This window comes from Stegostoma tigrinum, chromosome 4, assembly GCF_030684315.1.
Source record: "Stegostoma tigrinum isolate sSteTig4 chromosome 4, sSteTig4.hap1, whole genome shotgun sequence".
Lineage (NCBI taxonomy): Eukaryota > Metazoa > Chordata > Chondrichthyes > Orectolobiformes > Stegostomatidae > Stegostoma > Stegostoma tigrinum.
Window position 1 is genome coordinate 15,360,480 of NC_081357.1, and position 22,581 is coordinate 15,383,060.

Sequence of the window (22,581 nt, forward strand, 5' to 3'; positions counted from 1 at the left end):
CCCTGTTTCCTTTATAATCTTCCTCTTCAGATCATTATTTAATTTCCTTTCAGCTGTGAACTTCTCACCTGCAACAGTGCCAGGAGCAAAAGATATAATGTTCTAATAATGATCTACGCATGTGAAAATATTACATCTAGCCTCCTCCTTAGAGTCTGGATTCCCTCCTGAGTCGATGTTTCTAATTATGAGTTATATATCATCCACGGCAAGGTACCTTGAGCAACATTATTATAAATACAATTCCTAGAACGGTTACGGCACAGATAAGCCATTTGATGTGTCCTGGAGAAGGGTCACTGGATGCAAAACGTTAACTGTGTTTCGTTCCCTCTCGCTCCCCCGCCGATGCTGACAGACCTGCTGAGTCTCTCCAGCAAATTTGGCGTCAATTTGGTCTGTCGTTTTCATGCCAGGTCTCTGTGCAACAGCAAATCATCCAACCCTTCCCCCTTCCCAATAATGACTGAATCCCATACCGTATTAAGACTGTATAATGAAAATGACTCAACTAAGATTTTGAAGGAGGGTAACAGAGTGATTGTGGAGAACCTGAAATGGGAGTCTATACCTTAGTATACTATGTGGGGCTTACTAGTCAAATATAAGGGGGCAACCACTTGTAACAGAGAAAAAGGGACATTTTCTTGCAGATGATCCATAAGGAAGAGGATCAGCAGGAGGCCATTCAGCCCATTGAGTCTGCTCTGGCTTTCGATGTGATCAAGGCTGATCTGATAATCCTCAATTGCACTTTCCTGGATTCCCTTATTGATTAAATATCTCTCAACCTAGAGCACACTTACCAACCCAACCTCCACAGTCTTCTGTGGTAAAGAATTCCACAGATTCGCTACCAACTTGCAAGCAATATTGCACTCTGTGGATGGAATTTCCACAGATTTTCAGGATAGCTGCACTGATGGAGAATTGGTGACGAACGGAAAGCTGCGAAATCCCTACCTTCTCTGTGAAGGGAGTTTAAACAACATACTTCTATTCACCAAAACACATTACATCGGACACAATAGGAAAGGCAACTGAACCACAGCATTTAATACAGACAGAGCAACGACACAAACATTACCGTGCCCAATGGCTTTGTTGGCGGTGGGAACCGGCTCAGTGAAGGCGGAACTTGAGTTAGAAAGACCCAAGAGGCAAAACTCCTGTAGGGAACAGCGCACACAACTGGGAGCAACAGGAAGAATACTAGGAGCTAAAAACCTGCGACTAATACACTCAGTCGCTCCAAGTACAAGCCCGCTCCTGTCCTTAGTGTGAAGCTGGATGAACACAGGAGGCCAAGCAGCACCTTAGGAGCACAAAAGCTGACGTTTCGGGCCTAGACCCTTCATCCAGCTTCACACTTTATCTTGGATTCTCCAACATCTGCAGTTCCCATTATCCCTGCTCCTGTACTTACTTTCCACCCAACTGTTAATGGAAGATGTACACATCTCAAGGTCCTAACATCTCTACCTCCTAACTGAGACCAATCAAAATTCCCGTGCCATATTCCACCCAGCACCTTTCCACTATACCTCCTGATGTTTTTTTTGTCGTGACCAGCTCCTCTTCTATCTTTCCATCATCCAAACCTACTGACTCGTGCAGTTCCTTGTGGCTTTTGGAGCACTTCTAAATGCCAACATTGTATGGGGCATGTGAGCCATCCAAATGAGGTGCTGCATCTGTGCCCACTCGTGCCCTTCCATCCCACCCCAGTCCTTAACACCATCCTCCTCTGCTGCCTCCTCACCCACCCTCCAGCCCACGTTCCTGCTGTCCCTCATCTGGACTCTTGGAGAAGCATTCCCTGGGATTACAACAGTGGAGATGCTCTGGGACATCAAGACCAGGAAGGGCACTGCCCAAAATGCTTCTAACCCGAGCTCCTCTCCCTTTTGAAAAAGAAAAGCCTGTAAATAAAAATCCCAACTGTTTGAATTTAGTTCCCATCACTTCTTCCCACTTGGCTCTGCTGTTTTCCTGTTCAGAAAGGCCTCAGTATGGGTGCATCATGTGCATTTATAACAAGTGCTGTAACGGTTCTCAATGCCTTTGGAGGAAGGTGCATGATATATACTGCTTCGACTCCAATTGCGATAACACATTTAGCCACACACCTACCCCCCAACAACTCCCTACCCTTTACTGGGCTTGGTGTGTCAACCGAGGCAAAAAAAAACAGGTGATTTACTGGGGCGTGTGGTAAAAAGATGAAGGAGATAGCGCAGATGATCTGGCAACAGGGAGGAACAAAGGGAAAAGTTTAGTCACGTGCAAGAGTGCTTCTGGATGAAACAAAAATATGGGGGGGGGGGGGAAGGAGGAGGGGGTGTGGTAAAAGTGCCATGGGTTCGTAGGTTGCTGGAGAAGGTGGCTTCCCAAGTTCCCCTGACCTTGGATTTCTCTCCCTCCTGCCCCTGTCACAGGAGGCAGAAGGAAAAATGGTAACGAGGCCAAGGTGGAGTACAAACAACAAAAAAGGTAAAAAGGGGCAAGGGCTTTATATTCGCACGATGAATGAAGAGAGAGTTGGGATTGGGTGCTTTGCAATGTTAATTCCATGACTTGGCTGGAGGGGGAAGGGGTTTCGGAAATGGGGTGGGTTCTGGTGCGGTGACAAATGAGCCGCTGCTCAGTCAGCCCGGTGGAAGTCCCCACGTCTCCCGCCTGTCTTGCTCAGCAGCTTAATGTCCTCAATGATGATGTCGTGAGTGACGGACTTGCACATGTCATAGATGGTCAGCGCCGCGATGCTGGCCGCCACCAGCGCCTCCATCTCCACGCCTGTCTTGCCACAGGTGCCGCAGGTCACCGTGACAACTGCTGCCCACCGGGCCTCGTCCAGCTCCAGCCGCACATCGGCCCGGTGCAGCCCGACCGGGTGGCACAGCGGGATGAGCTGGGCAGTCAGCTTGGCGCCGCCGATACCCGCCAAGCGAGCGGCCGCCAGGGCGTCCCCCTTGCGCAGCCGCTCGGCCCGCAGCAGCCGGAAGGCCTGCTCACCCAGTCGCACCACGGCCCGGGCCTGGGCCGTGCGCTGCGTGTCCGGCTTACCCCCCACGTCCACCATGACCGCCGCCCCCTGGGCATCGACGTGAGTCAGGCTCCCGGCCTCCTGCCCCGTTCCGCCCTGCTGGCCACCGTCCCATTCAGATCCACTCTTGCCGGGTCTGCGGAGGGCAGCACGGTATGTTCTGAGGGCAGGCCGGCCCTTGGTGGGCCCCACTCCGCCCCTAAAGGTTAACAGGCCTCCCTCCCCGCTCAACACATCATTCCAGAATGTTCTTCCCACCCAGACGGGCCCCGAGCCCCTCCGACTTGGTCGGGATGAGTTAGTGTTGTTGTAAGCAGCACCTGGAGAAGCACGATCTTTGCCTAAAAACAGTAAAACAAAACCGAGGTGAGAAAGCGAAGGTTGGATAAACATCCTTGTCAGGAAACTCAACAGCAGGAGCATGGAATTCGGCCCTTCTAGCCTGTGCTACCATTCAAGAGGGCCACTGCTGATCTTCTATTTCAAAGCTACATCCCCCCTCCCCCAACCACTTTCCCCTCGATGCCTTTTAACATCTAAAAGTGCAACTCTTTCTTGAATAGGTTCATGGCTCGGCTTCCTGAGGAATTCCAAGGATTCCCCACCCTCTGAGTGAAGAAAAGTTTCCTCATCTCCGCCTTGGATGGCCCCTCCCATATCCTGAGTCTGTGACAACCCCCCGGACTGGTTCTCGGCTCCCGAGTGAGGCAAAACATCTTTCCTGGATCTAAGTCCGCCCAGCCCCGTTAACACTTCTATACGTTTTGACCAGATCCACCCATCATCGTCCTAAAAATACAGAACCAATGGGTCAGTCCATCACCACAGTCAACCTCCCCTGCACTCCCTCTATTGATGATCATCCTTTGTTGGGCAGGGAGACCAAAAGCTCACACAATCCTACAGCTGTGGTCTTACCAAGCCCCTGTATAGCTGCTGAGAGACATCCCCTGCTCCTAGAGCAATGCTGGCTGCTCTGTATCTCCCATTACCAACAGCTATCAAGGAGGGTAGGAGGGTGCTGTGTTTCCGAAGAAATGCTGAACCAGGACCTTATCACGTGGCCAGGACCCTCACTGCTGCTCTTTTTCCAAAGAAAATTTATTCCCGGGATGAGGGCGTCACTGACTGGGGCAGCATTTATTGTCCCCTCCCACCGCCGAGGGCAGTTCAGAATCAACCATAATGCTGTGGGTCTGGAGTCACATGTAGGCCAGACCAGGTAAGGACAGCAGTTTCCTTCCCTAAAGGGCATTAGTGAGCCAGATGGGTTTCTCAGACAATGGATTCATGGTCATAACCAGACACCTAGCCTAATTCTAGGTTTTTCATCAAATTCATCAGCCATGGTGGGATTCAAACCCAAAATCTTTCCATCTGCCGCTTGCTGGAGCCGATACAGCTGTGAGGAAGTGGACAGTTACCCGCTGGTCAGACTTCCCCAGTTATCTTGATCTGGCTGAAAACTGCTCATTGTGTGGACATGCAGGCTTCCCACCTGAACTAATAGCTCACTGATGCTTGCCTGGCCGAGCTGCCACTGGACACAGAGTACTGGCATTCACGGCACGCCTCTCACAAGCTCAGAGCTGTCCCGGAGCGTTCGGCAGCCGATTTTTGTTTCCGAAAAATAAACCAAAAAAAACGTAATCCCGAGGGTTTCAGCCAATATGTGCACAGTAAGCTCCCAGGAATAATGATGCAACACGGTCAGGCAATCGGTTTTAATGGTGCCGGGGTTCGCAAATGGTGGAGACCAGAGCTTGGTACGGGCACCCTCGCCCTTTACAATAGTGCCACAGGAGCCGGTCGGAGAGGATCCCCATCTGGCGGCTGCTCTGATTGTGCAGACGGCAAGGCTTCTGCCAAAAAGTTTGGCACTGGCTCAGAGGTAGGTTAGCTACCACCCAAGCTGACAAATACAGGCAGCCACAAGCGACGCAGAGAATAGGGGCAGAAGACGAGGAGAACAGTAAAGTGGTAGGATTTTTAGTGCGGGCAGAGAGGGAGTGCAGGGGACAGAGTGTGGTGGGCATGTGGAATGCGCTGCCTGTAGTGGGAGTGGAGTCAGATACTTTAAGAGACTTTTAAGCAACTTTTGGATAGGCCCATGGAGGGTAGTAAAAAGTAGGGTTAGTTTGATAACAGGTTAGCACAACATCGTAGGCCAAAGGACCTGTACTGTTCTATGAAAAGAAAGCTGGGCTCATTTCAAAGTGGCCAGCACAGATGCAAATAGGCTGAATAGCCATAAGGAGTAGGCAGCATGTGAAGCAGTCGCGTGCCTGGATAGACAGCGGTCACAGATTCATAAACCTACAGGTTTCCTGCAGCTCCGAATGGGTTGTGAGGGTCGTATGGGGAAAATCAGGAGCTGGATGCAGAGTTTAAAAAGGCTCACGAGCTACTTCTGCTGAAGCCATTTATTCACTCTCATCCTTAATCCCCAAAGAAACTTTAAAACAAAATTTATATTAAAAAAAAAATCACGAGCCAAGCCAGCATGCCACATTCCCTCCTCACATCTTCCTAAGTAAAAATAATAAATAAAAACATTAGACCAGATACTGCTGAGCTTGGAACAGATCGCCCACCTGGGGATTAGGCATATGGACAAATTTCTGTTGTATCCCAAAATTATTTCCTGCCTCAGAGAAGGAGGGGAGGAAAAAAAAAAGGCAGAAAATTCCCAGGATCCAGGCCAAGCTTCACCTGCTGAGAAGCATTGCAAGAAGAGCCAAGTTCAAGCATTTATGCTCTTGATGGGACACAACACACAGTTTTCCCCAAAATTACAGTGACCCCCTTTCACTGGTGTCACACACTGCTTGGATCTTCCTTCGCTGGAGACGGGATGGCCATTAGTACTGCACCTTGGCACAGCTCACTGCGCTCAGAGCACGGTATTAAACACATCACCAAAAGAACTGCAGATTCTGTCAACCAGAAAAATTGCTAGAAGAGCTCAGCAGGGCTGGCAGCATCCATGGGGAGAAATCAGAGTCAACGTTTCGGGATGTTTCTCAGAACGGAAGGCTGACTAGACCTGAAAACGTTACCTCCAATTTCTCTCCACAGACCTTTTCCAGCAATTTCTTCTGTTGTGAATTGAACGGTTACTGGTTTGGAGATTGCTTTCATCATTGTAGCTGAGTTTTCGTTCACGAGGCATCGATAACCTATGTTTATATCGCGCTTTTGTCTAACAATGAAGTGTTTTACAAATGCACCGTGCTGGCTGTAACATGGTCCGCCGATTAGCACACAGCAAGCTCCCAAAGAAGGTGACGTGATAAGAACGGGGAGCAGGACTAAGCAATTTGCCCCTCGAACCTACTCCCCCATTTAACTCAGTCCTGGCCGATCTCATCTTGGCCTCAACTGCGACTTCCTGTCTGCTCTCCATAACCCTTCAACCCATTAATAATTCAAAATCTGTCCATCGTCTCCTTTGACTTTATTCAGTGTCCACCACACTGCGGGGTACTGAATTCCACAGATTCACTAACCTTTCAGAGATGCAATTTCTCCTCATTTTGTTTTAAACCTTGCACCCATTACACTAACCCGAACCAAAACGTCAGCTTTCCTGCTGCTCTGATGCTGCCTGGCCTGCTGTGTTCCTCCAGCTCCACGCTGTGTTAGCCCTAAAACCACGGCTTGTGCTGGACAGCCTCACATCAGGAACATCCTTTCCACGTCTACTTTGTCAATCCCCCTCTGGGGGGTCGTACATACTTCAACTAGATCGCCTCTCGTCATTCTGAACTCTAACGTCCAAGCCAAGCAGCCATCAGAAGCCAGTCCTGCTGAGGTCCGCTTGAACGGGGAAGCTTGCGAAAATCCCCCCAGGCAAACAGCGGTCAGGGGTGAAACAGGTGATTCGAGGCAGGAAGAGTGAAGACAGAGTGTTTAACCCGCGTGTTTAAAAAGTCAATCATACGTACTGCTCCATCACCCACCAATCAGAATCATGGGTCTGTTCTTCATCTGCGATATGTTAAACATCCCTGGAAAGGAACCACTTTGTTAAAAACTCGGAACAGACCCACAACCTGCAAATATTTTTGAAAATTTGTCATGGTGGCCGCCTGCTCAGTGACCGAGCGGAAAGCCATCAGACAGCAGTTCAGAAACGAGGGCTTCATCCTCTTGCTGAACACTCAAAACAGCACAGGACAGGGAGACCATTCAGTCCTTCCTACACACGTCGGCTCTTTGTAGAGCTAGTCACACTCCATAGCCCAATCCTTGATCCCACACAACGTCAGGGGCTCCAGGCTGAGAATAAAACACTCAGATCTGCATGAAACAAGAGATCTGCCAAATGTCTCCTTCCAAATAAGGGACCCCCAGTTGCCCTTCATCTCGTGCCTGTGGCTTGAAAGGCTGGGGGTGGGGTAGGTCCCTCACGGTTAAGTGCCTGGGCCAGCTCTTTGACAGAGCCCTGGAATTAGGCCAAAGTGTCTGTATTCACAGTCCCCCGACCAACCTTCAAATATTTAATCCACATTCCCTGTGGAAGTTACTGTAAGAAGGATAGGACTGCACTGGAAGGGCTGCAGAGGAGATTCGCCAGTGACGGAGAGTTTCAGCTCTGATGAGAAGCTGCACAGGTTCGGATTGTTTCCTCCAGAACAGGAAAAGTGGACTGGCGAGTGTACGATTATGAAGGGCATGGACAGGATAGGTCGGAAACAGCTGGACCCCTTAAGTGAAGGGTCAATTTACAAGGGGGCATCGTTTTAAAGGCGAAAGCAAAGAGGTTTAGTGGGGATTTGGGAAAAACCATCCTCACCCAGAGGGTAGGGTGGGGTGAGTGGTTCTGGAATGCACTGCCTGGAGGGGTGGGTCAGCTGAGGAGGGAAATCTCACAACCTTTAATACGCACTCGAAATCCCACAGCATTCATGGTTTATGGGCCTTTGCTAGAAAGTGGCCCCAGCGAGGACAGGTCAGCACAGATTCAAAACGGGCTGAAGGGCCTCTTCTGTGTTGCACAACTCGGTGTTTTATTGTCAATTGGAATCATTCTTTCAGCTTTCATTGATAATAGCAACTTGCTCCATTCAAGCACAGGAGACCAATTTCCACTGCTGGTTGCGTTTTGCAGATAGCTTCAAAATCTGCATCAGGGCATTCCTGATCCTGCTGCCACCGAAAATCTAATTTTGAACCCCACTTTTAAAAACTCCGCTCCCTGATCGAGAGACAGTGTCGTGTAACCTTACCGGCATGTTGCTTCTTCTTCCTGCCCACGGCAGCTCCGATAATCTCCAGGATTTCTAAGTCTGTGGCTCCAGATCTCAGGACATCCCTCAGAGATACTTCGGCGTTCCCAAAGAGGCACACCTACACATGAAAGACAGAGCCGGCAGCTGAACAGCAGGCAGCACAAATCCGGGCCCTTTCCTTGGAGATTCGGGGTGGAGACGGCACAGGGCAGCACGGTGGCTCATTGGTTAGCACTGCTGCCTCACAGCACCGAGGGCCCGGGTTCGATTCCAGCCTCGGGCGACTGTGCAAACTCCACACAGACATTCTGTCAGTTTTGCTTGGATTTTCTCCCACATTCCAAAGGTTAGGTGGATTGGCCGTGCTAAATTGCCTGCAATGTCCAGGGACATGCAGGTTAGATGTGTTTGCCATGGGAAATTAGAGATAGAGTCAGTCTGGGTGGGATGCTCTTTGTTGGGCCGAATGGCCTGCTTCCACACTGTAGGGATTCTATGATTTCATACTCTTACTCTCCTCGGTTTTCCCAATATTTCAGCTTTTTAATTCAGATTCTGGTGGAAACTAATCATCCAGTGTACCTTGTCCCCCCCTTTCTCCCCATACCCATTGAAACCCTTCACAACAGATTCCTGTTCAGAAGGAAGTGGATGAAGTTCTTTCAGCACAAGGGGATCAAGGGATATGGGGGCAGGAAGGGGGTTAGGGTATTGAGCTTGATGCACAATTATGATCAGAATGAATGGCTCGAGGAGCCTTCTCCCACGCTTCATGAAAGACGGAATAGGCGGACACAGTACGTGAAGGCTCACGGATTTCGGGTGGGGTAAAATAGTCAGAGAGTTAAAATGCTCAGACCCACATAAAAGGAATCCCTAGCGGTGAGGGATGCAACACCAGACAGGGCCTGGGAAAATAACATGAGCTTTGGCTCACTGATTACAGACTGAAGACAGGGTTGGCTAACATACCAATGGTGGCCAACATCAATCCCAGCACCAGTCACAATGGAACATGACCTCTCACCTATTGACTGCCTGAATATCTTACTATCCAACACGGAACATGACCGCTCTCTGCTGGCGTGCGGTCATGTTCCGTGACTGCGGGATTTTCATGATCAGAATGGGGGGGGGGGGGGGGGGGGCATTTGACACAGGCACCAAGGGTGAGGAAACTGATTAGGCCCATCAAGTGCAACCCACCCCCCCACCCTCCCTCCAGCCGCCACCTTTACCTTCAGATTGCCATCAGCCGTGAGCCTCAGCCGATTGCAAGTGCCGCAGAAATGTTCAGACATGGAGGTGATAAATCCAATCTGACCCTGGAAGTCAGGGACCTTGTAGGCCTGAGAGGAAGAGAAGGCCTGCAGGTGAATTCTTAACGTTCACAAGGGTCCAAAAGCCTTCCCCTGTCAGATACTGGCTACTGAGTTAGTAGGAACTGCAGATGCTGGAGAATCTGAGACAACAAGGTGTTGAGCTGGATGAACACAGCAGACCAAGCAGCATCAGAGGAGCAGGAAGGCTGTTTTGGGCCTAGACCCTTTCTGAAGGAGGGCCTAGTCCCGAAATGTCAGCCTTCATGCTCGGCTTGCTGTGTTCATCCAGCTCTACACCTTGTTGTCTCAGATACTGACTACTGTCTTGTTTTCGAGCCTCACACTTGGGTTGCTGGCTCACTCTTGGAGCAGAAAGGAAGAAGCGATGTATTTAGTGGATCAACAAAATACAGAGGGGAGGCTTGAGGGTTGCTCCACGGGCCTCTGAAACGCACAAGCCAAGCGCTGCCCAGTGTCGCTCCCACAGGTGCTTCCTGGGTTCAGCCACAGGAATTTATCTGAGGCTTTTTGTCCCAAGGAAACACAGTCTTCAGTTCAGTGCTGGATAGTTGGTGGGGGTGGAGTCTCTTACAGACTAGGCCCAGGTGAGTAACAGTGCAAGTTGATCCACACATGAGGCAGTCGAACTCAGTAATAAGGGAGTGAAGGCATACTGGCTAAACTTGCAGGTTGGCAGATAAATAGTGGGGAAAGTGACTCAATAAGGATGTAAGCCAGCATGGAGAGGTTACAGGAGCGAGCGAACAAACAAAAATCTGGCACATTGCGTATAACATGGAGAAAATGTGGAAGCTGTTCATTTCTATACACAAAAGCAGAGTATCATTTTGACTGAGAATGACTGCAGAATTCCAAGCTCCTAGGAATGAGTTACAAAACTTTAGTGTGCAAGTACAGGAATCCTAATTATTACAAGAGAATTTGAACGTAAAATTAAGCACCTTCAGCTTCAAAGACAAGGGCATTGTGAGATTACATTTTGCTCCTTACTGGAGGAGGGATGGAAATGCATTTAAGATAGATCACTGGAAGGTGTTTTTAAATTCAATCTTGAGGTGTGGCTGGCCAGCATCGCTTGCCCATCCCTAGTTGCCCTGGAGAAGGCGGTGGTGAACTGCGACAGTCCTCCTATTTGCTGTGGGCTGACCCACAATGCCCCTAGGGAGGGAACTCCAGGTTTGCTGGAATATAGAATAACAGGAAGACCTTCGGGATTCTGAGGACTTTGTCTCCCCCACAGCGGGGGAGACAAGACGGCATCATCTCAGAATCAGGAGTTGCACATTTAACATACTGAGAGAATTTCGTCTCGGACAGTACGGAGTCTGTGGATTTCTTTACCGCAGAGAGCTGCTGAGATTGGGTCATCGAGTATGTTCAAGGTCGAAATAGGCACGCTTTAGTTTGAGAGAGAGAATCAGGGGTCAAGGTGAAAAGGCAGGGAATGCTGATTTTGGGGATGATCAAATCATCCGTTGTTGAGTGGCAGGCCAAACCTGATGAACTGAATGGCCTACTTCTGCTTCCATGTCTTGCGGCCCTGCAGTCGGGGTACCGAATCAAGGCCTCAGTGAGGAAGAAATGTGTGTCGTTGGGCTTTTTCTACCTCAGGTGCTGAGTTTCATTCTTTGGCTGGAAGTAACTGGGCGCACTGACCTACACACCAGCACCTTTCACTGGCAGGCATCTCTAAAACCAATGGGAAAGAGAAGTGAAGCACTGCATTTGTGTAGCAACCTCCGTCTCAGAATGCTGTCTGGCGCACACCCATATTTTGTAATTGGTTTACGCAGGTAAACCCAAGGAATTGAAACTATTTGCAGTGGAGCAGGCGGAGGGGAGACTGGGTAGAGGTTCGGGAAAGCTCGTGAGGTCTGCACAGAGTAGGCAGTGGGGAATTATTCCTGTTGCTGGAAGGAGCGGGAAGCAGAAGGCATTTCCCTCTGCCACCATGTGCAAGAGGTGGTTATGGTCTGGAATGCATTGACTCAGAATGCGGCAACCACGCGATTTCAAAGTGAATTAGATTATCTGAACAGAGACAAGAACTTCGGGAGCTACGGAAAGACGACGAAAGGAGCTGTAGTGGATGAAATGCTAATTCTGAAGTCTGACACAGGCAGGTATGACCTGTTTCTGACCTGCAACCACTATTCCTTCATGACTCTATTCATGAAAATGTAGACATTAGTGGAGGAAGGACATTCTTACTGTGGATGGAGTGCACCGAAGGCTTTGCGACACCGATTCCTGGGAACCTCACAGAAACCAACAAAACTCTAAACAGGACTAGACAGGGCAATCACAGGAAGGATGTTTCTAACGACCAGGGGAGTCCAGAACCAGGGGTCACAGTCGAAGGGTATATTTCGGACTTAAATGAGACATTTCTTTACCCAGACAATGGTCAGCCTCTGGAATTCGCTGCCTCACAAAATGGTCGAGGTCAAAACATTGAATGTTTTCAAGAAGTTTACAGATAAAGTTCTTGGGGGGGGGGGGGGGGGGGGGTGGTGAAAGGGTGTGGGGAGAAAGCAAGAACAGGGGGCTAAGCTGGAAGATAAGCCCCAATCGTACAGAATGGTGTAGAATCTCGAAGGGCTGCTCCTAATTTCTAGGTTTCAATTTGCGATTTAGGAAATATGCAGTAAATCTGTGCTGCAAGTTCTTACAGATGTGACAATCAGGTTATCTTATTAATAGCTGGTTAAATAATGACCAGGCCATCGAGGTGAACTTGCCTGCGCTTCATTGAATTGACGTCGTGGGAGCCGGGCCACCCACTTTGAGAGACTTTGGTGTCTCACCCAATAGTTTAGATCCTCTGATACCGCAGCACTGCGCTGGAGAGGCAAAGCAGATTCTTGAGCTAGAGTACCTGGAGTGGGTCTTGAGCCCACCATCACTTTGTACTCAGCGTTCTCCATTGCGGCAAGATGCAATCATTTCTGTTTCTCCCACAGAGCTCCAAATGATTGGAGGCCTTGCTTCCCGACTGCCTGCATCACCTGAAAATTGCAGAATTACCTTTGCTGTGTCAGAGGCTCCTGAAGGCAACTCCTCTAGTTCAGGCCATCTCTGCCTAATGGTGCCCAGCATCTCCTGGTAGCTCACCAGCTTCTTAAAGTTCCACTTATTACCTGGAGCCACAGAGAGAACAGGAACGTAAGGCAGCTGTCAGCTTGATTCTGGCTATTGTATCGTCCTGTGTCGGCTTTTCCTGGCTCCATCTCCATCCCCCAGCTCAAATCCCCTCCCGATAACTCGGTTCCCTGCAAGTTTCCAACACATTCTCCATCCTGCTGATTTCTCCTCTCTCCCCGTATTTGCTTGCCCACTGTAACCAATTTTAGACTGCCCCACTCCCTCTCCAGAAGCAGGTACTGGGGATTTGCTCATACCAGCTGCTAACCCCCACCCCATCTATCACCACTGCATACCCCCTCAACCTTTCTTCGGAATATTCCAATTCATTAAATCAGGAGCGGACGCGGCCATTAGGCCCATTGGCAGCGTGCCAACTCTTTCTCAGTGCTTTCCAAATTCATTCCACTCCCCTGCATATCCTCAAAGGTGTGTAAATATTTCCCTCACAGCCATTTATCCAAGGATCTTTTGAAATAGTATTTCAAGTTACATACTATTTAGCTGTAACAGAAGGAAACATCTCTCATCCCTTGCCCTCGACCCATACATGGCTAGTGACACCATGACGGCCAGCATGAGGGGACACAGCCTTAAATTGAGGGGGGGTAGATATAGGACAGATGTCAGAGGTAGGTTCTTCACGAGTAGTAAGGGAGTGGAATGCCCTGCCTGCAACATAGTAGACTCACCAAGCTGAAGAGCATTTAAATGACCATTGGATAAACATATGGATAATAATGGAATAATGTAGGTTAGATGGGCTTCAGATTGGTTTCACAGGTTGACGCAACATTGAGGGCCAAAGGGCCTGTACTGTGCTGTAATGTTCTATGTTCCATATCCTCCTCTCTCACGTCTCCACAGTTGTCCAGCTCAGTAGGGCTGCTCTCATCTCAATCCACCCTTGGACCATCTAAAATACTAACTCCAGTGGGTCCTCTTCCAGCTCCTGTATGGTTACCTCAGGTGTCCTCCACATTTGCCCCTTCCAACTCCATTTCTCAAAGACATTCCGCCCCTCAGTGCCACCAGTCAAGGGCACAGCAACGTTTGAGCGTACATTGATGACGCCAAGCTCCATCTCACCGTCACCTCTTCTCTACACTTCACCTGCGGCTGTGCATTTTTCTTTCAAAAGAGCTTTCTTTCCTTATTCATTCATTGGGCTTTATTACCCATTGCCCTTGAGAAAATGGTGGTGAGCTGCCTTCTCGAACCTCTACAGTCCATGTGCTGTAGATAGGCCACTGGGGGGAGAGAATTCCAGGATTTTGATCCAGTGACTGTGGAGGAAAGCTGTTGTATCTCCAAGTCAGGATGGTGAGTGGCTTGGAGGAGAACTTACAGGGGGTGGTGTTCCCATATGCCTGCTGCCCTTGTCTTTCTAGATGGAAGTGGTCTTGGATTTAGGAAGGTGCTCGCTAAGGATCTTTGGAGAATTTCTGCAGTGCACCCTGTAGATGGTGCACGCTGCTGCTACTGAGCGTTGGTGGCGGAGGGAGTGGATGTGCTGCCAATCATTCAGGCTGCTTCATCCTGGATGGTGTTGAGCCTCTGGAGTGTTTCTGGGATTGCACCCATCCAGGCAAGTGAGGAATGAAGATGAATTACATCTGGGATGCTCTTGATGCCACAGCATTTTATGACTAATCCAGTGTTATCCCACAATATTGAGCGGAGGTTTCAGTAATAGTGGTGCCAATGAATGTCAAGGTGTGGTGGTTAGATTCTCTGGCACATGGGATGGCACAAACGTTAAAAACTTGTCAGCCCATGGTCTGAACACTGTCCAGACCTTCTTGCATCGAAACACGACAGCTTCAGGATTAAGGAGTTGCAAATGGTACTTAACATTGTACAATCATCACTGAACATCAGCACTTCTGACCTTGTGATGGAGGAAAGGTCACTGAGGGAGCAGATGATGATGATGCTGGGCCTAAGACCCTGAGGAACTCCTGTAGAGATCTCCTGGAGCTGAGACGACTGACCTCCAACAACCACAATCATCTTATGTGCCAGGTATGACTCCAACCAATGGAGAGTTTGCTCCCCAATACCCATTGATTCCAGTTTTTCTGGGGCTCCTAGACACCTCACTCGGTTGAATGCAGCCTTGGTGTCAAGAGCTGTCAATCTCACCTCACCTGTGGGATTCAGCTCTTCAGTCCATATTTGAACCAAGGCTGTAATGAGATCAGGAGCTGAGTGGCCCTGGCAGAACCCAAACTGGGCATCGTTGAGCACTCACTGCTCAATAACTCTGTGGATAACACCTTCCATCACTTTACTGATGATCGAGAGTAGGCTGATGGGACAGTAATTGGCCGGGTTGGATTTGTCCTGCTTTGTGTGTACAGGACATACTTGGGTAATGTTCCACATTGTCGGGTAGATACCAGGTGTTGGGACTGTACTGGAACAGCTTGGCTCGGGGGGGGGGGGGGGCGCGCGGCGGCGGCAAGTTCTGGAGCACAAGTCTTCAGTACTATTGCAGGAACGTCGTTAGGGCCCATAGCCTTTGGAGTATCCAGTGCCTCCAACCGTTTCTTGATATTTCGTGGAGTGAATTGAGTTGGTTGAGTACTGGCAAGCTCACCAAAGAATAGCTTTCAAATCTAGGAGACAATGATGGTATGGTGATACAGCCTGACACTTGGTGTAACAGTAACCGCCACATGTTGGAAGTGGGAGGGGCAGGGAAAGAGTCTCCTTGGTCTCACTTGCTTGTCCAAGCTCCTTGCATGGAAGGAGTACTTGAACGGTTGGTGGGTGGAGGTATGGATAGGGAGGCACCAATGGACCTATGAATCAGAAGCAAACTTATTCTACCTGTATGCTTTCCTGGCAAACCTGTTTTTGGACGTATGAAGACTAGTACTTCACGAGTAACGTGAGGAACACATCCCTCACATCCCTCTTGTGAACCTCAGCAGATACCAGATGAGGACACTGACCCAGAAACACAGCGTCGCGCCCCGTACTGCAGGGCAGTCCAAATCGAGATGCGGAGCCCTGACCCCATCCTCACAGTAAAGACTAACATGCGATCTGATGCTAACACTCACCATCAAATGGCATGTACTCAATAAACCGCACATCCAAAGGCTTCTTCTCTGTCAGCTTCACAAAGTCCAGGAGCTCATCCTCATTCAAGCCCCTCATGACGACACAGTTCACCTAAATCAAAGGTTCAAAAGGAGGGGTCAGTTGTTGCTGATGGCATGTTTGTGGGGGGGGGGGGGGGGGTGCGTGCTAGGAGCGGTCTTAAGTCAGCTGGTGGTCTATCATATTTACACTGTTTCAGAGATAATGGGGACTGCAGATGCTGGAGAATCCAAGATAACAAAGTGTGGAGCTGGATGAACACAGCAGGCCAAGCAGCATCTCAGGAGCACAAAAGCTGACGTTTCGGGCCTAGACCCTTCAGAGAGGGGGATGGGGAGAGGGCTCTGGAATAAATAGGGAGAGAGGGGGAGGCGGACCGAAGATGGAGAGAAAAAGAAGATAGGTGGAGAGAGTATAGGTGGGGAGGTAGGGAGGGGATAGGTCAGCCCAGGGAAGACGGACAGGTACAAGAGAGTTGCAGTGGGAGAGAGATTCCCTGAGGTTGGTCCGGAGGGAGGAGGGTAACTTCTTCAGGTTAGGCATCGCTGGAAGAGGCTTCGCAGTGAGGTTAAAATTGTATCAGAGATTCAGGTTAGGCATCCCTTCGGTCCGCCTCCCCCTCTCTCCCTATTTATTCCAGAACCCTCACCCCATCCCCCTCTCTGATGAAGGGTCTAGGCCCGAAACGTCAGCTTTTGTGCTCCTGAGATGCTGCTTGGCCTGCTGTGTTCATCCAGATTCACACTTTATTATCTATCATATTTACACTGTTGGTCAGACGAGGTGGTAGACTGACGCCCAGGTCTGCCCTTCTACATGAAGAAAGAACCTTGGAAAATTCTAAAAGGTGGCCAAGATATTCTCTCATGTTGTGGATTAACACCAATGTCATAGAACACGGATTGTCAGGTCACTACCTCACTTGCTGTGCATAAATTTATTGCAACATCTCCAACATGACCACACTTCACTGGTTGCAAGGCACTCTGGGATGCCCAGAGCTCACGAATGCAAGATTTTCAAAGGCTTGTTTCAGTAAGATTACAGCACACCTTAGAACTCTCCCTTCAGTCGTTCCTGATTACATGCCAAACCACAAATCAGGGACGGGACTGAGCCATTCGGCTCTTCAAGCCAGCCCCCATCGTTCAATAATCAAATCAGCCGTGAGCTGCTTGTAGCGTTGAATCCACATTTCCACCCACTCATCATAACCCCTCACCCTCTCACTCACTGAACAAGAATCTATTTTCTTCTGACTTAAAAATATTCATAAACTTCACTTCCACCACATTTTCAGCAGCAGAGTTCTGAAGACTCTGAGAACGAACATTACCTCGCCGTAGGTTTTAAAATGGGCGAACCCTGATTTTAAAGAAGTGACCATTGGCTCTAGGTTCTCCCCTAAAAAAGTAGCATTCTGTCAAGATCCCTCAGAATCTCACCTATTTCATTCAAGTCAGCTCTCCCTCTTCTAAACTCCAGTCGATACCAGCCTGCCCTGTCAACCTTTCCTCAAATCACAACCAACATCCATCCCACTCCAGGGATTAAACCTGATAAACCTTCTCTGAACGGCCACCAACAGATCTGCACCTTCCCTTGTATAAGGTGACTAGAGCTGTACAGAGTATGCAGTCTCACCAGCGCCCTGCATAATTGACTCATGTATTCCATTCCCCTCACAATAAGCAACTGCATTCTACGAGCTTTCCTGATTACTTGCTGTAGCTGCATACCTGTGACTCACGTACCAGGACACCTAGATCCCTCTGCATCTCAGAACCCTGCAACCTCTCATGCCTTCTCGATAAGTATGCTTCTTTTCACATTCTATCTGCCAAAATTGACAATTCCGCACTTTCCCACATCAAACTCCATTTCCTGCAGCTTTGTCCACACACTCAGCCCATTTTTTCTTGCAGTCTCCTTATGGCCTCTTCACTGTACCTTACGATCCTTCATCAGGTCACTGATGCCGAATTCCAAGACCTGTCTCGGTGGCAGATCTGCTCGGCCTGCTGTGTTCATCCAGCTTCACACATTAATACCTTGCATTCTCCCTGCTTCCTATTAGGTGAAGGTTACTGTAAAAAAGGACTCCACTTCCCAATCTTGCCCTACGCCCGAAATGTGGAGACCCTCGGGTTAAGCCACCGCCAGTCATCTCTTGCTGGCAAGAGAGCAGTCCTATGGTCTGGTCGGATGATGGCGACTTACCCCCTAAACAACCAGCTTTTACTTTCTCCAATAATCTTCAAGATGATACATTTTCAGAAGGGATTTGATAAGGTTAGGACAGCACATACCCCTTTATCCACAATCCTCTCCTCAATGAGCTCCAACAATTTGGTCTTTCACCAAATCACGTTGACTTTGCCCGACGATCGTGAACTTATCCAAGTGACCCGTCACAGCCTCTTTAAAAACAACGTCTAACATTTTAAACTAACTGGCCTCTTAGTTTCCTGTGTTCCACCTCCCTCCATAGCTAGCAAGGGTCTTGCATTCTCCACTTTCCGATCTAAATGGGGCTGTCCCAGAAACAAAGCAGTTTTGGAAAAATTAAAACCGACGCATTCACTATCTCACTCGCCACTTCTCTGAAGACCTTTCAGATGACACCCATCAGAACGAGGGGAACTTGGCAGCCCACAGCTCTAACAAGTCACTCAGTATAAATTCTCTGGTGTAAAGCTCTCCACTTCTACCTTCCCTTCCATTTCCCGATTTCTCACTGCCCCTGGAATGTTACCTTAGGCTGGGTAGTATAAACTAATGCAAACTATCTGTCCCATTCATCTACTATTCCCACTGTTCAACGATTAATTCTCCTGACTCTCTTTTTCATTTTGTTAATACTGGTCCCCTAAATATTTATTGAAAAACTTTTACTTTTATTTTCTGGCTCGCTTTCTCTAATGTTCTGATTTGTCCTGCTTTATTACATTTTTCGGTAATCTTTCAATTTATTTTAATGATCTGTCCAACCTTCCGACTACGACCTATCTTTACACAATTTTTTTTTGCTTGAAGTTTCATCCTATCATCAACATTCAATAGATAGGGTCCCCAATTTCACAAAATGCGACAAGCTGAAGGGAAACCAGATGGTCCCCTAACATAACCCCTAGCCCCAACTGAACCCAGCACTAGGTCAAAAGGGCTCTAGAAATAACCAAGTCAATCAGGAGAGCTAAAACCAAGCAGGTTTTCCAAGCTGGATCCCAGTCAAGCCGTTTTGTACTGGCAGCTCAAACATCCACCAAACTGGTGCCTGAGGGTCTGGGCCAAATCTGTTCGGCAGAACAAAAAATCTAACCAGGCCTGACGTGGTTACGTGAACCATTCACGCTAATGTCCTGATCACTCAGCACCGGGGAAATGAGTTTGCTGGAGGTACAATTTGGGGCTTGGTTAAGCTGGAGCGCGCAATTCATTACGACTCAAATGTCAAAGGTGAAAGGTCAAAAGAGGATGCCAATCATCCATGAAGCCGCATACTAACAGGCAGAAATGTGACCATGTTGATGCCACTAACACTGCTAACAATACGTGATCAGTTACCTCAACAAAGATCCATGCGTTCTGTTAAGGAAAGCATAGGAGCACGCTGAAGATATGTACAAACCACATCAATAAACTTAAAAATAAAGGATACAAGGGAGTTGGTGGTGTCCAATTCGGCCTCACTCCAGGAAGGTAAACATGGGAACAACCTGCTCAAAAATCCATGCACCTAGATGAGTGCTGGCTCACTGACGATATACATCCTACTGACCGAAGGGGCAAAACACTGAAAATCCCAGTGCACGATGCCTAAAAAGCCAATGAGAGGATGATGGTGGATCGGAGAACAGTAGAAATGACTTGCCTTAACAGGATTATAGCCTGCATCGAGGGCTTTGTTTATACCCTCCATCACTTTGTGAAAACCTGGGTCGAGAGAAAGAAAAATAAAAAGAGATGTCACTTTCTGAAGGAGGGTCCAGACCCGAAACCCCAGCTTTCCTGCTCCTCTGATGCTGCTTGGCCTCCTGTGTCCATCCAGCTTCACACCTTGTTATCTCAGCTTCTCCAGCATCGGCAGTTCCTACTCTCTCTCTCTCTCGATGTCATAAATGCTGCAGCTTTACGGCACATTAAACAGGATGAGGCATTTGCAGGGTACTGTGGCCTGAACCGTGAGGTCACAGCTACCAGGCCACGAGCGATCAACAGAAGCTTGATCCACAAACTGGTTTCCTTGAGATGTGGAGTCTGGTGGCACTGCACGTGGGGCTCCGACAACGATTCTGAGACAACAGGTCAAATCCAAAAGGTAACAGGGGAGTTTAAACTCAGGCAATTAAATAAATCGGGGATGGAAATCAGTGGCCGTGATGGGTGACCACGATTAGGAACCTCACTGTGAAAAGTGCCGTCCTCACACGTGACTCCAGACCCACGATGGTGCAGACTCCCGATTTCAGCTCCCATCAAGGGGCAATTGGCCGTAAGCCCATGCAAAGATCAGAAACGAGAGGGCGTGGGTTTAAAGAAGTATGCAATAAACTCTCACACAGCAAATGGTTTAAGGCCTGGAGGAGTATGCTGTCTGGAAATGTGCTGGGGGCAGGTTCGATTAAGGTATTGCGAAGGGCACCGGGAGATCATTTGGACAGGAATGGGGTATGCTGGGATATGGGGAAAAGGCAGGAGACATGCACCAGGTCACAGAGATGGTGCAGGCACCATGCCTTTGGCCTTGGTGTCGCACTTGGCCTTTTGGCTAAGGCCACTTGGGGGCGATCACGTGCTGGGGCTTTTGCCTCAGCGACGGGAACATTTATGCGGGAACAATAACTTAAATACCACTTGCTCCTGTACTCTAACAACTCTGCTATCACCATAAACAGAATGAAAAATTTCTCAGTTCATAAATACAAGGAAACAAGGGCGTGTGGGCTTGCTGAGGGGCTAGAGTTGAAACTCGGAGGTGAAGCAGGGAGACCGAAAGCTGTGACTATGTGCTCTTGCGGGGCTGGGGTTGGTGGGGGACAGAGGGGCAGTGGGGCGTGGGATGATCTGGTTTCGGTGACAGAGGAGCCACAATCAGGCCAGAGGCTGATGGAGCTTTGTCTGACAGGACACTCAGTGACCGGCTGAGCCCCTCAACAGCAAGGGCTGCAAGGAGGGGGCTTCCTTACCCCTCCCTGACGTTGGGACACCAGAGTCACACCAAAAATGCAGGCCGTACAGCCCTTCCAGCCTGCTCTGCCTTTCCTTACAATTACAGCCGATTGCCTGACTCTGTTACTGCTTTCACCCCAAGGGCGCCCCTTTAGCCTGTTGCACTGTACCCGGGGCTCCTTCTGGAAAACATGCAGCGTTTTGGCCTCAACCCATCTCAGAGAGCTGTCTCAGCCTGTGGGTGAAGGAATTTGGTTTGTGACTGGGTTGAGGGCTTGGGTGATCAGTCTGGTAGCAGGTGCAGGGGGTGGGGTTGTTGGAAGGAACTGCTGGAGAGACACAGGGCACTGCCCTGTAGGTGAGGTGGGAGGGGGCAGGCAACCCTGAGAGCCACTTTTTGGAAGGAGGAGGTTGATGGGAACTCCCTTGTTCCATCTCTGAAGTACAGCCATAGGACCGCATACTCCTGCCCAACAGCACAGCACCTCAAAAATAAACTGCACTTGCAACATCAGCCTGGGTTATGCCCTCAGGAACCAACTGAATGCAGAGTAAAATCAACTGGCAAACAGAACTAGATTAATTTAGCATAGTTGGTCACTCTCACCTCATCTCATGAATTCAGCTGTTTTGTCCATGTTTGAACCAAGGCTGTAATGAGGTCAGGAGCTGAGTGGCCCTGGTGGAACCCAAACTGGGCGTCACTGAGCAGGTTATTGCTGAGCATGTGCTGTGTGATAACACTGTCAATTACACCTTCCATTACTTTACTGATGATTGCAAATAGACTGATGGGACAGTAATTGGCCGGGTTGGATTTGTCCTGCTTTTTGTGTACAGGACATACCTGGGCAATTTTCCACATTGTCAGGTAGATACCATTGTTGGGACTGTACTGGAGCAGCTTGGCGAGGGGAGCAGCATGTTCTGGAGCACAAGTCTTCAATTCTATTGCTGGAATGTTGTCAGGGCCCGTAGCCTTTGCACTATCCGGTGTCTCCAAGCGTTTCTTACTGTCATGCAGAGTGAATCAAATTGGCTGAAGACTGATATCTGTAATGCTGGGGGCCACCGGAGGAGGCCGAGATGGATCATTCACTCGGCATTTAGAGGCACAGATGTACAGCATGGAAACAGACAGACACTTTGGTCCAACTCATCCACGCCGACCAGACATCCTAAACTGATAGAGTCCCGTTTGCCAGCATTTGGCCCATATCCGTCTAAACCCTTCCTATTCATGTACCCCTCCAGATGCCTTTTAAATGATGTAATTGTACCAGCCTCCACCACTTCCTCTGGCAGCTCATTCTGCACCAGACACCACCCTCTGCATGAAAAAGTTGTCCCCCCATGCTCCTTTTTAATCTTTCCCCTCTCACCTTAAACCTACGCCCTCTAGTTTTGGACTCCAACGCTGGGAAAAAATTTTGGTTATTCACCCTATCCACGCCCCTTATGATTGTACTATCCCCTCTAAGGTCACCCCTTAGCCTCTGACACACCAGGGAAAATACCCCTAGCCTACTCA

At 49.1% G+C, this 22,581-nt stretch overlaps 1 protein-coding gene across 4 annotated transcripts in view; it reads right to left on the reverse strand.

Annotated features, from left to right (window-relative positions):
* Positions 1–1,030: 1,030 nt before the first annotated feature.
* mocs1 (molybdenum cofactor synthesis 1) overlaps positions 1,031–22,581 on the reverse strand; it is a 45,596-nt gene continuing 24,045 nt past the window's right edge. For 2 of the 4 annotated variants that reach the window (XM_059645179.1, XM_059645177.1), the window contains 7 exons: positions 19,753–19,814; positions 15,839–15,950; positions 12,651–12,763; positions 9,519–9,629; positions 8,278–8,398; positions 7,009–7,056; positions 1,031–3,387 (listed from right to left, as the gene is read on the reverse strand). In XM_059645179.1, coding sequence (XP_059501162.1) covers positions 2,645–3,387; positions 7,009–7,056; positions 8,278–8,398; positions 9,519–9,629; positions 12,651–12,763; positions 15,839–15,950; positions 19,753–19,814 — 1,310 coding nt within the window. In that variant the 3' untranslated portion in view covers positions 1,031–2,644. Of the gene's footprint in view, positions 3,388–6,993; positions 7,057–8,277; positions 8,399–9,518; positions 9,630–12,650; positions 12,764–15,838; positions 15,951–19,752; positions 19,815–22,581 lie in introns of all 4 variants that reach the window. The other 2 variants (XM_059645180.1, XM_059645178.1) reach the window with 2 other exon arrangements.